Source organism: Schistocerca americana, chromosome X (genome assembly GCF_021461395.2).
Source record: "Schistocerca americana isolate TAMUIC-IGC-003095 chromosome X, iqSchAmer2.1, whole genome shotgun sequence".
Lineage (NCBI taxonomy): Eukaryota > Metazoa > Arthropoda > Insecta > Orthoptera > Acrididae > Schistocerca > Schistocerca americana.
In genome coordinates this window covers 791,492,625-791,509,269 of record NC_060130.1, presented here as the reverse complement: position 1 = coordinate 791,509,269, position 16,645 = coordinate 791,492,625, and the positions used below count along the sequence as shown (strand labels likewise).

Genomic DNA, 16,645 nt, shown 5'->3' with positions numbered 1-16,645 from the left:
GGGAAGGAAATGCAGCCCTGGAAAGAAGGAAGGCTGCAACAGCTCGGGGCCCCGTGCTCGCCACGCACGTATCCACAAAAGAGTTGTGGACCCCCTGGGGATGGTACAGGTTGTCAGTGGATGTACTGGTGTTATGCTGTCCAACTGCTTACAGTAACGTTAATGGTGGGGCACAAAATCTAGCACTGACTACCTAAGTAAAGATAGTGTGGTGGCGTCGTCGCTGCTCTTTATTTGGCATCAGCTTGAGTAATCTGATTTAATGAACATAGTACTCCATTCACGAGCTGTTAATGATAAAGTGTCACTACAGAGATCATCGTGTGGGTATTACATTAATTCTGCAGTAAATGGCATGACAAATATTACTGTCAGCTATGAAGCTGAAATGAGTCACTACCCAATTACTCTTTTGTTCCACTTGGCTAAGCGATCAGTTCACTGCAATCCTGCTTCTACTGTTCACAAATATTTGTATACTGACCATTCGTTATTTGACTAAATATGCATTGCAATCTGATTGGCATGTATATGACATGGGTTGGGGCCATCACAAAGCAATGACTAGGGAATGGATGCCACTGAAGTCCCGTTACATTGATGGTCAGACAAATGTTCGCAAATCACCTGTATTGGCTCAAAAACCAATTGCATCTTAAATATTGAAGGACAGACATCCACACTGTCACAGGGCGTTGAAATACAGTAACGGCATCAGGTGAAAATTCGTGTCCAACCAGGGTTCGAACCTGGACCTCCTGCTTGCTAGGCAGAAGCGCTGACCATTGCACTATCGGGACAACAGCCAACCTTCCTGCAGGACCTATCTACACACGTTCCTCATCAGACATAAATTCTCATCTTTCCTGCATACCATATATGCGGTACGCCCCTTCCCTGTCCATTATTCCACTCGCTCACAGATACTCTGGCCCATCGAGACCTGAAAAATTATAAAAGATGCTTCAGGAGGAATAGTAACTATTGTAGGCGGTGGTAGTATAAACAAATTGCAGAAAAATGACATATAACATATGTCCAATTATTATTGAGTATATATAGCTGGATTCAATGCATTTTCATTTCATTTATTGGTCCTTACAGGACCCTGTTGTCTACACTTCCTTGAAAATGAGTTTCCAGTATTACTGGAAGAGGTTCCTTTGTCTACAAGAATGCACATGTTCCTCCAGTATGATAGGGCTCCTGCACATTCTAGTCGTCAGGTGACACATCATCCAAACCTAACATTTCCTGGAAGATGGATCAGTAGATGTGGGCACTTTTCTTGGCCACCAAGGTCCCTGGACCTTATCTCTTTGGATTTTTGCCTGTGGAAATGGTTGAAAGGTGAAGGCTACAAAGAAAAAGTAAACCCATGAGTTGATTTGATCATTCGGATTATGAATAGTGCAGCTCTCATAAAAGAACACAAAGAAGATCTCGGAAGAGCTACACGTGGTGTTATCAAGACAAGTCAAAAGAGCATGGAAGTTGGTGGGGGAATTTTTGAAAATCAGCTTTGAACGCCATTTGCCTTTGATTCGAGTTTGTTAGTGTTACATACTAACAGCTGTATCTCTGTACTCAATAAAAAGAGGACACATTTATATGGAATTCTTTATGCAATTTGTCTATACTCCCACCTGCTAAAATGTCTACTATTACTCTTGAAACACCCTGTACATGCATGTATGTGTGGTGTCTGTTATTTCGGACATCTCTGTACACACACACACACACACACACACACACACACACACACACATTTCTGTCTTAAGTGCTATTCGGAAAATGTTTGACAACTCAGTGATAGTGAAAGACTGGAGCTGCATTAACCTACTCATTTGACTGGATATAGTTGTAATTTTCTGAACAATTGATGTTTAATACATGATAGATGATAGTGATTTGGAAAATTTACATTTGCGAGATGGTTACTTTATATGTTAATTACAGTGTCTCTCATCATTTACTTTGTGGGAAACCTGCTTCTTTCTACCCTAGCCTATACTACAGCATTCTTGGTACCTCACTGGGTGTGCTACTGCAACTGTAGCCAAAGATTCAAATCCAGCTAGAAAATTATATTTCAAGTCAGATGGTTTTGCTCCTCCTGTACTCTCATTGAAAACTATCAAAATGAAATTAAGTATAGGAATCCTAGGAAACCCTTGAGTTCATACTGTGGTACTGTGCTGATGAAAAAGTAGTTTTTCACAATTATCAGATGACAGATGGAGTTTATCAGATTCCAATAATTATGACTGCATTAGGAATTGTAGGTTCACAGGCACTTTTCTGCCACTTATTGTAACTATTTTTCGAATGTTAGAGCTGGAAGAATAGAAACATCAGATATTCGCCATGTAGAATATTCGAATTCACATTTATGTCTTCACGTTTCGAGCAACGGCAGAATATCCGTCAGAAAAGCTGACAACAAGAAGTCGTTCATGAATGTCTTCTGGCCGGTGTGCCAATGACAGTGATCTCAATAATAATACTGTATAGCAAAGATACGTTGCCAACTCAACCACTGGAGAAGCTCCAAAATTGTTAATTGTGTCTGGTGAATATGCTTTCAAGGCTTTGGTCCGATTAAGACAGTAATACACAAATAATTGTCACAGTTATTCATTTATGACATTTCGTTTGCACACAGTACATTGATGTATTACAAGTAATTACACTCAAGCCCCTAAACCTAGTTACAGAAATGCGAATAAGACTCACTGACATATAATGAGGATGTTCCGGCCCTTGCCACCCACAACTTTGCGACGAAGCTATAGTCACTTCCGGGGTCACTCACAGAACACATCAGCTGGTATCCTTCCTGGTAGTATAACTGAAACTTGGCAACAATGCAGAATATGTTTGGCAACTCTGTGACCGACGAGTTACTTCCTTGATGGCACAGAACTATCCTGCTAAATTCATTTGATATTATTGTGTCATTTCAACTGAAAAACATGAGTGATTTTCTCTTGAGATGTGATATAAGGATATCAGTTAATACTTTAGAGTACACGAAATTTTTTTTCACACAGGAAATACCACTTAGTATCGGCCCTTATGTTGTGAGTTATCTGTCGTAGCGGCTACTGGGCCCTACTGGGTCAACAAGTAGACACAGACGCCGCACATCTTCACTAACTACGAGGTAACGTGCTTGCCTATCAGGTGCAGGCTGCTTTCGTTTGCCTTTTGAGACTCGCAGAAAGCCATAATTTTAATTCTTTTGTAGCAAATAGATAGAAGCTAAATAAGGGAATCATAAAACAATGCTCGAGCAAACTTTGTCTTGCTACTTTCAGTACCCCTTAGTGTCAGAGCGAAAACCTAATGGTACTGCAAAAGTCATTGTGCCACTTTTGTTTTCTGTCGACATATTTCTTGTTGTTGTAAATACATAATTGTAGATATGAACTGCCATATTTACATAATACTTGAGTATAATACAAGACATGAAGTAAATAAAGACCTTTTCAAAGTCAAAAGTCAGTCATATCCTACTATTTCATGTTAAAATAGGCACAATCGTCTTACAGACAAGGTAGACTGCCATCATGATGTTTCTGTAGTAAGTTGAATCTAATTTGGATTAGTACAGTGAGTATTTTAATTGCATTTTCCATTAGTTTATTGAACACAAGAGTAATCAAAAAAGAGAAGTTAATCAGCAACAGTATATTCTTTCACAACATCTAAAACAATCTGACAATGCTAAAGTAGTTAACAAATTATACGCCTGCAGAAACCTACTGGTTCTAACAGTGTCATAACACCAGTGTAGCTTCAAGAGCATTTTCATCTAGAAATGAACTGCCTTGACAGTTGACTGATCAAGAGTGGGAAAGGCAAAAGTTTACAAGTATACAATCAGAGGGATAAGTACCTGAGATATGACTTCCTTATCAATACAAGTGCCTGAAAGATGACTTCCCTAACAATCTCTTGGAAAGTTTTGTTTCTCAAATCAACAGAGTGCGTTATCATGCAGTAGCACACGTGATGTAGTTTTGTCTCAATTGTTGACAACAAATTCCAGCTGTGATGGACACACCCTTGGGGAAAAGCAAAACACACTTTTGGAGCTTTCAGATAGAAAATATTATGTTCACACTACTCTTTGCTCAAGTTTACGTCTATTGGTACGGCTCAGTCTTTCATTTCTTCTTAGGAAGATGATGATAAAGGCATCATAACTCGTCACCAGTAACAGTATTACATAGGAATGTTCAATGAGTGACCTGATGACGTTCAAGCAAAACTGCAATAACAGTCACTCCGTTGATTTTTGTTGTTTTGAATTAGAGCATGGACTACTACTACACCAGACTTTTGAAGCTTTCCTGTTGAATGCAAATGTCACATGATGGTTAAATGGTAATCCATCACTTATATCAGTAGCTGAAATATCTTTAATGTGGAAAATCATTCATGCCAGAACGATTTTTGTTGAAACAAGAATATCTTCTTCTGGCGTATTTTTACCAAAAGCAGTCGTCCCACACACTATTCAAATCTTTCAAGCTGCCTCCTCTGCATTCGCCCCTCTATTACACAAAAAGTAAATGTTGTGTTGAAGATTTACACCTTTTACCACCTGCAACCCAATTTTACAACGCTTAACTGTAGTTCATGATTTTCAAATATGCAAAATCCAATGCTTAACTGCAAGATGATAACTAGAACTTTAAAATCGAAAATGACAGTTGGGACATACAAGGACAGTGCATGGCACATTCACATGGGCGGTGCCTGATTGCGGGTGGTGGGTGGCATCTGGCCAGTGGCCGGTAGCCACTGCAGCACAAGGAAACGCTTGAGCGTAAGCTATTCCGATTGTGACACAGCCAGAAGCTGTCCTGAGGAATCGTTTCTGGAAATATTTGTAATTATTGGTGGGTAGAATGTGAAACAAATTAGCTTCGATGTTCAATCAGACTCATAACTTTGGATGAGGGCCGAAACATGGAAAAAAAAGAAAAGAAAAATACGGTTCAACACGAACACGTGACTGTAAGTTTAGAATGCATGATGATTACCACTACACCAGGGGCTCACACAACACAACAACATCTCTGAAGTAGACAACACTTCCTCCCGCCACTTCCACATCTTACAGTGTTGCCAGATTGTGCAGATTGCCGGACCTAGTTTTGTCAGGGTCTGTTGGTTATGTTGCCCACCTTAAGTGAACGACTCGGACTTAGTCTCTGTGGGGGCCAGCTGGCAGTCAGTTTTTATGTCCAAGACTGTACATTCAATATTGTTTCCAGAAATCCTTTGGTGCCTAAGGATTAGTTTTAAATTAATAATTTGTTCCGGACAGGATCTATAAGGTCTAAAGTCTGCTTGGTATTCACCAATTTTAGGTTCTAACTGTTCTTGGGCTCAATCAAGTAAACATTGTGTGAGAATTCTGTATGTGACTGGGGGGGGAGAGATTCCTCGGTAATTATTAACATTGGTTCTATCCCCTTTTTTTATGCAATGGAGGTATTAGGGCAGTTTTCCAGTCCTCAGGTATTTTTTCAGATTGCCCGATACGTCCTATTAGTTGAGTGATCTCTTATTTGTGTTAGGCCAGCTGATTTTAGTATTTCTGCAATTATACCATCTTCTCTGGATCCTTAATTCTTTTAAATATCCTAACTTGTTTAATTATTTCAATTTTGTCATGTTCTTTAGAGTTAGGGTTGGTGTTAATAGTTTATTGTGGTTCCAAAAGTTGGCTCGTGCAGTTAAATGTAATCTATATACATGCAGTTGAATATGTTCAAATTTTTACTCTTTCTTAACTGTTTGTACACAAATTCCCTAATTGTAATAATCTGTGGATTACTATTAAATTGGCATGGTATGCTCCCCTTTTTTTTTCCTTTCCCAGAGTTGTCAATGCAGGAAAATCGACATGGAATATATATACAGGCATGTGTATTTATCGGTGTTACAGTTTCCAGAATGAGATTTTCACTCTGCAGCGGAGTGTGCGCTGATATGAAACTTCCTGGCAGATTAAAACTGTGTGCCCGACCGAGACTCGAACTCGGGACCTTTGCCTTTCGCGGGCAAGTGCTCTACCATCTGAGCTACCGAAGCACGACTCACGCCCGGTACTCACAGCCTTACTTCTGCCAGGTGTTACAGTTTGTCTGAAATATACAAATCTTTGTTGTAGTGACAAAATGATACAGATTACTCACCTTGTGTGGACTGCTCTTTTTCTATTTTCCCCTTTTGTTGCATACAAGAGCTTATTTTATTGATTTATGCAATACTCTTACAACGTCTGTGTTGAACTATTATTTATGTTTTTTTTTTCTTTTTCTTTTTCTCAAAAGCATAATCTATCATCAGCTGTGACATAGTTGCGAATATGAACAGTGATCCATTAATGTCAAATGTTTTTTATTCCAGTCTTTGATCACAATATCAATTCCTTTGAAGATGACCGGTTTCAGTCAGTAATGACCATCTTCCAATCTACAATATAAAAATATATACACCTAGTGGGCAGTCTGTCTTTCAACACAATACAACATTACATATCACAATATACTATCATATAACCAGGGAAATATACAGATAAAATATGGTAAAGTGGACCTCTTTTACACGACGTCCTAGTGTGATAAGGCCATAATGGCATCGTTAAAACATATAAATATAACCAGCATGGCATCGTCACATAGATCTAAAATATGGTGTAGAATAGGCCACATCGTCCACACAGTCATTTTGCAACTGGCTACTGAAGTGCAGTAGTTACCAGAAATCTGTTTCCCTACACCCTTGCTACTGTGAGCTTAGATGTAGTCATCATTTATGTAAGAAATATAATCTGATAAAAACACATTAGGTAAATACATGTAGCAGACTTTTAAATATCGATAACTGTTACAGAACCCAAATGTGACACAGTAAAAGACGAATACAGTTACCCATATAAAATTATTAAAAGGAAATATATAAAGATAATAGGTCTGACACTTTTATGGTGAATTTACGGTCAAAAATAAAATATACGTAATACATTGCCTGTATCGACCTATGAATTACCTATGCATACTGTTCTCAACATAAATCACCAAGCAAGGCTAGGTATAAATACGCAAGGCATTAAATGGTTATCGTAGTTTGTTATCAAACAAAGCAAAGCAGCCATTTGGCACAAAATCACTTTGTCCACTGAGTACCCTAGTGGGATCATGCTTTTTGGCCTTTTGAATCTCCAACAAGTCGAGAGCATGACCGTTCTCTGCCCTGTGTAGAATACACATACAACTCTCAATATTGCCTACAGTGTGGCCAATTTCTGCCAAATGCATTCCCAATGCAGTTTTGTTATGTGCCTGAAAATGCTCCCTGAATCTTATTTTAAAAGAACGGCCAGTTTGACCAATATAAAATTTGCCACAACTACTACAAATGATCTTGTAAACCCCAGAACCATCAAATTCATCAGAATCATTACTCAAATTATGTTTTACATGTAGTTTCAGTGTGTTGTTAACTTGAAAACTAAATCTAACCTTAGATTTACTGAAACACTTTTCTATTTGTTGGGACATTTTTTCGTAAAATTTCATTGGAATAGTTTTCATCTTTTCTTTATTATTTCTTTTTTCTGGATGATTGCGGGTCTGCCTACTATTTACTTTCTGTTTATTTATCCTATTGTACAGGTGTGTAACATCATTTGCTGAGAAACCGTTGGCTACTGCAATTTGCATTAATATACTAAGTTCTTAGCATGTTTCATTGTTGGCCAATGGTAATCGAAAGAGTCGGTAGATCATAGAGGTGAAAAAGGCCCTTTTAAATCATAGCGGATGCCATAAACTGACACCGATAATAGTGTCTGTACATGTAGGCTTTCTGAAAATCGAAAATTGATGTCTGTTATCAAACTTCTTAATAATAAGGTCTAAATAGTTAATGGAGCAAATTTCTTCCATTTCTGTAGTAAACACTATTTTTTGGTGCATGCTGTCTACGGCTTGAGCAAATGGGGTAACCTCGTTCTTGCCCCCTCTAACAGTAACAAGATGTCATCGACATTATGTTTATAATATATATGTCTTGCCTTTCAGCCGTGGTAACTTATCAAAGAACTTACATTCTAAGTCGTTCATAAAAATGTCTGCTAACGTACCAGCCAAACTGTTACCCATCCCAAGAGCATCTTTTTGTTGATATATTTTGCCACTGAAGGTAAAATAGTTATAAGTTAATGCAAATTCTAAAAGTTCTATTAATTTTGTGTATTCTGCAGTACTAATCTTGTATGCGTATTCTACACAGGGCAGAGAAGGGTCACCCTCTCGACTTGTTGGAGATTTAAAAGGCCAAAAAGCATGAGCCCACTAGGGTACTCAATGGACAAAGCGATTTTGTGCCCAACGACTATTTTGCTTTGTTTGATAACATACTACAATAATCATTTAATGCCTCATGTATTTATACCTAGCCTTGTTTGGTGATTTATGTTGAGAACAGTATGCATTTGCCTTACTTCCATACATTCATCGCTCTAATCCTGTAACTGATTATATTCTACCTATTCATGGATTGTATGGCCACACTATATAATTTTATTTATTGACTATTAATATGTTGTATAAATGTTTTCTGTGGGAGACATATAACAATGTCTGAAAAGCCCTCTAGTGGTTAAGTTCTTATAATCACTGCATGCCTATGTAACATCTGGGTGGCCAACCCAACAGAGGGTGCTGATCATTGATCTGTCTTTTCTTCAGTTATTTAGTCATATAGACGTCTTATCTTTTTATAGGTTGCTACAGACAGTGTATTGTGTATATTTTATTTTTGACCGTAAATTCACCATAAAAGTGTCAGACCTATTATCTTTATATATTTCCTTTTAATAATTTTATATGGGTAACTGTATTCGTCTTTTACTGTGTCACATTTGGGTTCTGTAACAGTTATCGATATTTAAAAGTCTGCTACATGTATTTACCTAATGTGTTTTTATCAGATTATATTTCTTACATAAATGATGACTACATCTAAGCTCACAGTAGCAAGGGTGTAGGGAAACAGATTTCTGGTAACTACTGCACTTCAGTAGCCAGTTGCAAAATGACTGTGTGGACGATGTGGCCTATTCTACACCATATTTTAGATCTATGTGACGATGCCATGCTGGTTATATTTATATGTTTTAACGATGCCATTATGGCCTTATCACACTAGGACGTCGTGTAAAAGAGGTCCACTTTACCATATTTTATCTGTATATTTCCCTGGTTATATGATAGTATATTGTGATATGTAATGTTGTATCGTGTTGAAAGACAGACTTCCCACTAGGTGTATATATTTTTATATTGTAGATCGGAAGATGGTCATTACTGACTGAAACCGGTCATCATCAAAGGAATTGATATTGTGATCAAAGGCTGGAATAAAAAATATTTAGCATAATCTATGTTGCAGTGACAGACTGATCTGTAGTGTAGACCAAGGTCTAGGTTAGGTTGAAAGGTGACAATCTGATTGCAAGTTGGTGAAGCCAACAAATGTTAAAGTTAAATTATGGTTGAGGTAAAAGACTCATATCTGTAACATAACTGGAGGTCTATGTTAGCCTGGAAATTGATAGTTTGATTTTCCATTACTTTCTGTTTACTTGCTTACTTCCCCTCCCTCCCATACACACAGAGAGGACTCTAGACACAAGTAAACAGAGAGAAGAAAATGAAGTCAGTCTTAAGTTATTTATTACATATTTGTGTGTATTTGTCCTAGCTTATGAAGTGTTTCTCTCCAAAAATTCAGTCTGATCACACTCTAAACCTAGTATGTTGAGGGGGGTTGTTTCATTAAACACTTAGTAGTTTCCCACAACTGAAATGAAAAATATCATTACATGACTGGCTATGCAAATCAGCTGTTCCACCACCTAAACTTCCCATGACCGTTTGCAAGAGGTGTTACCAACAAACACATCGAGGTTAGTGTGCGGACGGCCCCTACCCAATACATATGCTGAAATGTTATGTTTTTCGTTTAGCAGCTGTCTTCATTAATTATCCCCTCTCTGACGAATTATTTCTTCATAGTTATCTCATGTATCACAATCACTTCACCAATATTCAGTACTAAAGACTTAGATAATTAACTTCTTTTGATGTTACACCCTCTCATTTGGCTGTATAACATTAGTATGTATCAATAGGTTGGTATATTTTGACCTGAGATTCTGGCTAGCCTTGCACCCTCCAACACTTTTACCTTTATTCCTCTTTCCCTTAAGTAACAGAAAAAGTAACTTACAGTTCTGCAAGCTACAACTATAATAAGCGGCCAGTTGTCATTTCTGCATCACAACAGCCATTATTTTTACACAATCCATTTCTATGTAAGAAATTATATTTGTTTTCTCATGTAATTTTGCAAGAAAATTCCCTGAAAATTTTGAAACAATGGCACTTTATCATAATAGATCTTGGGGTAGTGAAACAATTTACTTTTAGGTATTAATATACCATCACAACCAGTCACTAGTCACTTTTATTATGTTGTTGTCAAAAAAAATCTGATTATTTTTTATCTAGTAGAAAATACAAGGATTGGAACTTTAATAGTGGCAACTATTTATTTACAGCTCATACAAAATAGATATGGGTTTCAAAGTTTTACTGACCTTCAAAGTAGACACCAGCATTGTGTATAACCCATTGCCAGTGATGTGGAAGTCATAGGATACTCTTAGCAGTGCCAGTTGTGTTGACACTTCGAGCGGCGCAGTCTATTGCCTGATGAATTTGTAGCAGTTCTGAAATGAATGCTGCAAAGTGTTTCCTTTAGTTTAGAAATTGAGTTGAACTCACAAGGGCTTAAGTTAGGGAAGTGCAGTAGGTGGTATAGCACTTAGCAGCCCCATTAGTCAAACAAATCAGTAACAGCTTGCACTGTACGTGCTTGAGCATTGTACTGCAAAATGAGGGTCAGGTCCTGCAGAAAGTGTCATCACTTCTGTCTCTCGGCTGGTCATAGGTTGTGTTCCAGAAACGAGCAGCTGAGAGACAGAAGTGATGACACTTCCTGCAGGACCTGCCCATCATTTTGCAGGACAATGCTCAAGCACGTATAGTGCAAGCTGTTACTGATTTGTCTGACTGATGGGGCTGCTAAGTGTTATACCACCTACTGCACTCCCCTGACTTAAGCCCTCGTAAGTTCAACTCAATTTCTAAACTGAAGGAAACAATTCACGGCATTCACCTCAGAACTGCTACAAATTTGTCAGTCAACAGAACGCGCCGTTCAAACTGTCAACACAACTGGCACTGCTAAGAGCATCCTACGACTTCCACATCACTGGCAATGGGTTATACACAATGCTGGTGACTACTCTGAAGGTCAGTAAAACTTTGAAACACGTATCTATTTTGTACGAGCTGTAAATAAATTGTTGCCACTACTACAGTTCCAACCCTCGTATTTCACCAAAAATGTCATGAGGCTGCATTTCATTCTCCAGCTTTACCACTATATGGAAAAGTTGGTCATTTCATTCTGAATCACAAACTTTTTCACAGCTACTACCACCAAGATCAAACAAAATAAAAAAGTACCACACAAAATTTACACAAATCAGCAGTTAGCACAAATACTTTTAAACTTTTTAAAACCTAAATTATTTTAGAGATTACAAATAAGTAACAAAGTTCAGACACCTAACCTCTCGGCAAAATAAAACTTACGTATAACAGATGATGTAGCTGATTTGCTGCAGCTACTGATGCTCCAAACCCTGCATGGCCATCAAATAACGCGAAATATACATAGGGCAGGGACATCTCATTTCCAATAGATGATGTGCCTAAGGCTTTTGAGGACTCTCCCGCCCTGCGCAGCTCTCGTCTTTCTAGGAATGCTTGGTCTTCATTCCACGTTGATTTCCCCGCATTAACCGCTCTGAAAAAAAAAAAAGAGCAAACCGTGCCAATTTAATAATAATTCACAGATAATTACAACTAGGGAATTTGTGTACAAACAGTCAAGAAAGAGTAAAAATTTGAACATATTCAACTGCAAGTATATAGATTACATTCAACTGTGCAAGCCAACTTTTAGTGTCTAGAGGGATGATACATCATGTACCATTATGATTTTCACTTCCTCCTGCTCCATTCATGAATGATGGGCAGCTAGAACAACTGTCAGTAAGCCACTGTACCAGCAATATTTTTTTTTTCTCATTTCACTGTCATGGTCATTTCATGTGACATTAGTGGTACGAAGTGATGTGTTTCTTGACTCTTCCTGAAATGTGTACTCTAAATTTTAGCAGCAAACTTCTCCATGATGCTTTTGCACAGACTAAATGCAACTGTTACGAAATGCACAGCAGTACTTTGAATCTTCTCTGTCTTTGCAGTTAATCCTACACAATAACACTCCCAAAGTGACGAGTAATACTCAAGAAGTGGCTGAATGAGGATTTTTATAAGTTCTCTTTTGTGGGGATGAATTAACTTTCCTTAGGATTCCTTCAACATATCTCGATCACATCTACCATTTTTGTACTTTCAACATTGCAGCCCAGACAGCAATCATGATAATCTAATATATAACAAACTATCAGCCTCAACTGCGGTAATGAAACCAACCTTTACCTAGGTTTCAGCCGAAATAATTGAGCCTCCTTCAGAAGATATACCTGAATCTACAATTTGTCAAAGAAGGCATGGTCTAGTTTTATTTCCAGACCATGCCCTCTTAGACAAATTGTAGATTCAGGTATGTCTTCTGAAGAAGGCTCAATTATTTAGACTGAAACCTAGGTAAAGGTTGGTTTCATTACCGCAATCAAGGCTGATAATTTCTTATATATTACATCTACCATTCCTGTAGTTAGTTTTATGTGGTCATTTCACTTTAAAGCAGTCTGAATAAATATTTTTAGGTACTTCACAACTTTGATTGTTTCCAGCAATTGATTGAGAATGGTGAATTCAAACATCAAAGGTTTCTTTCTATACACTTATTCAGAATAAATTACATTTATTTACTTAGTATACATCACAGTGGTGACAATGTGAAGTGCTGACTACTGGCTGTATTAAATAATATTTAGCATTAAAAAAACTGCTATCACATAATTTGCTAACCACCAGCAGTTTGACCAAACACAACACTTATGCTGCAGGGCAGACTTCTCCATTCTCTCAGTCACTAAATTAAATTAGTTTGTAAGTAATAATGGCAATTTGCAATAGGCAGTGAATGCAGGAAAAATGTTTGTAATAAAATAAAATGCACATGTAACTGTTTAAACACTTAAAGTGAAGAAAATGTATAAACAAATGTAACACAAAGTGTGTGATTACTTATAGGATTCACTGACTGGGAATGTGTATTAGTTTGTGGCTTATAAAAGCTTTGACATGTTGAAGATATGGAATGTAAAATGGTTGTAATGGTATTAGAGAATAACAAGCAACTATATGAGTGCTGACTAAAGGTTTCCATTAAGTTAAACTTAGCAATTGAGTGAATATGTCTCCTTCCACAAGATAGTTTAATGTACTGAGAAAAGAGATGGCTTTTGGATATCCTTTGTGACTTAAAGCCATGGTTTTTTTTTTTTTTTTGGTTTTTTTTTTTTGTTTTTTTTGGGGGGGGGGGGGGGGTGTTAGGGCACTCAACTACGAAGGTCATTAGTGCCTAGTCACAAATGTAAGTGCACATATAATCTGGTAAAACTCAAGGGGGGCGGGGGCGGGGGGACACACACACCAGAAAGTCAGATAAAATAATTAAAAGAGCTAGATGTCTTTGGACAAGTCCGTCAAAGTAATAAAACGAAGAACATTAGCAGCTGCTCGAGCATCATCAGCTAAAATTTCCTGTAAGATAGATGGCAGAGACAGGACAACACGAGATTGATTAAAACGGGGACACGACAATAAAACATGGTGCACTGTCAATGCATGACCACAAGGGCACTGCGGGGCGGGGTCACCGGATAGCAGGTAGCGGTGGCTAAACCGGCAATGCCCAATCCGCAACCTGGCCAAAATGACCTCCTCTCGCCGAGATGTTCGGGAGGAGGTTGTCAAGCTGTTGGGAACAGTTTTATGGCCCGGAGCTTATTTTCTTGAAGTGACGACCAAGTATCCCCCCATAATGACACAAACCTCTTACAAACAACCAGACTAATGTCAGACGATGGGACACAAAGGGAGGCTGGCCGAGGCAGGACGACTGCAGCCTTGGCCGCAGCATCAGCAGCCTCATTCCCAGGCACTCCTACATGGCCTGGAATCCACATAAAGCGAACAGGAGAGCCATCATCAGCAAAAGAATGGAGGGATTGCCGGAACCGTTGCACCAAGGGATGGACCGGATATGGAGTTCCAAGGCTCTGAAGAGCACTGAGTGAATCAGAGCAGAGTACATACAGAGAATGGCGATGGCAGCGGACATACTGAACAGCCTGATAGAGAGCAAAAAGCACAGCCGTAAAGCTGGAACACTGGTCAAGGAGCGGGTATTTAAAGGTGAGATCCCCGACGACAAAGGCACAGCCGACACCATCGTCAGTTTTGCAGCCATCATTGTAAATAAAGGTGTTACTGGGGAGTCGCGCACGAAGTTCGACAAACCGTGAGCAATACAATGCATCCGGAGTACCCTCCTTCGGGATCGTGCAGGGGTCAAGATGAATGTGAACCGGGGCCTGGAGCCAAGGTGGTGTCGGGCTCTCACCCTCTCTGAAGGTGGCAGGGAGGGCAAAATCCAACTGTCGAAGCAGGCGACAGAAGCGGACTCCAGGGGGCAGCAGGGCAGACACATACAACCCATACTGATGGTCGAGACAATCGTCGAAGAAGGACTGATAAGAGGGGTGGTCGGGCATTGACAACAGCCATCAGGCATACCGACAAAGCAGTACGACGTGCCGGTAGGTCAATGGTAATTCGGCAGCTTCGGCATAAAGACTCTCGACGGGACTAGTATAGAATGCTCCGGTTGCAAGACGTAACCCCCCGATGATGGATGGAGTTGAGACGGTGTAAGAGGGATGGCCGAGCAGACGAGGCTCCCATAATCCAGCTTTGATTGGACTATGGACCGATATAAGCAAAGCAGGACAGTGCGATCCGCTCCCCAAGATGAACCACTAAGAACACGGAGGACATTACGGGAACATGTACAACGGGCAGCCAAATATGCGAAGACCAACAAAGTTTCCTGTCCAGTGTGAGCCCTAAAAACTTCGTTGTCTCCACGAATGGGAGAACAACGGGACCGAAACGTAAGGATGGTGAAAGGAATGCTTTATATCGCCAAAAGTTGATGCAAACCGTCTTCTCTTCAGAGAACAAGAAGCCATTAGCCACACTCCATGAGTATAGGCCGTCAAGACAACGCTGAAGGCAGCGCTCCAGGAGGCATGTTCTCTGGGCACTGCAGCAGATCGCGAAGTCATCGACAAAAAGAGAGCCGGAGACGTTAGGTGGAATACAATCCATAATTGGATTGATCACAATGGCAAAAAGGGCTACGCTCAAATCGGAGCCCTGAGGCACTCCGTTCTCCTGGAGGAAGACGTCGGACAATACGGAACCCACACGTACCCTAAACATTTGATCTGTTAAAAATGAATCAATAAAAAGGGGCAGGCGACCACGTAGGCCCCACCTGCGCATAGTGCGGAGGATACCTCCTCTCCAACAGGTATTGTAAGCCTTCTCCAAATCGAAGAACACAGCTACCATTTGGCGCTTTCGCAAAAAGTTGTTCATGATGAATGTCGACAAGGTCACAAGGTGGTCAACAGCGGAGCGGCGTCGACAAAAGCTGCATTGAACGTTGGTAAGTAGCCACCGAGATTCAAGAATCCAAACCAACCGAGCGTTAACCATGTGCTCCATCACCTTACAGACACAGCTTGTAAGAGAAATGGGATGGTAACTAGAAGGAAGGTGTCTATCCTTCCCAGGTTTGGGTATGGGAACAACGACGGCCTCACGCCAACGCATGGGGACCTGACCTTCAGTCCAGACGCGATTATAGGTATGAAGAAGAAAGCATTTGTCTGCCGGAGAAAGGTGTGTCAGCATCTAAATGTGACTGGCATCTAGCCCCGGAACAGAGGACCGGGACAGTGCAAGTGCACGGTCGAGTTCCCGCATGGTAAAGGGGGCATTATAATCTTCCAGCTTCAGCAAGAGGGAGGAAGGTCGCCGAGCCTCTTCTGCCTCTTTTCGGGGAAGGAAGGCAGGGTGGTAATGGACAGAGCTTCAGACCTCCGCGAAAAAGTGGCCGAAGGCATTGGAGACATCCACAGGGTCCACAAGTACCTCATTACCTGAAGTCAGGCCAGGTATCGTGGAGTGGGCCTTAATGCCCGACAGCCGGCGCAGGCCACCCCAGACGACAGAAGAGGGAGAAACTGTTAAAGGAGCTTGTGAAAGAGGCCCAACAAGCTTTTTTGCTGTCTTTGATGACTCGACAACATTGCGCTCGGAGTCGTTTATAATTAATACAATTTGCCAGCGTAGGATGGCGGCGAAAGGTGCGTGAAGCACGTCGTCGAGCACAAATAGTGTCTCTGCAAGCCTCATTCCACCAGGGGACTGAAACGCGA

At 40.0% G+C, this 16,645-nt stretch overlaps 1 protein-coding gene and 1 non-coding gene across 3 annotated transcripts in view; both read right to left on the bottom strand.

Moving 5' to 3' along the window:
- LOC124556551 (protein phosphatase 1H) overlaps positions 1-16,645 on the bottom strand; it is a 174,008-nt gene that overhangs the window by 128,390 nt on the left and 28,973 nt on the right. For both annotated transcript variants that reach the window (XM_047130509.1, XM_047130510.1), the window contains exon 2: positions 11,751-11,964. In XM_047130509.1, coding sequence (XP_046986465.1) covers positions 11,751-11,964 — 214 coding nt within the window. The remainder of the gene's footprint in view (positions 1-11,750; positions 11,965-16,645) is intronic.
- Trnaa-agc lies at positions 729-801 on the bottom strand. Its single transcript has one exon. It is a non-coding gene; the product is annotated as a tRNA-Ala (tRNA).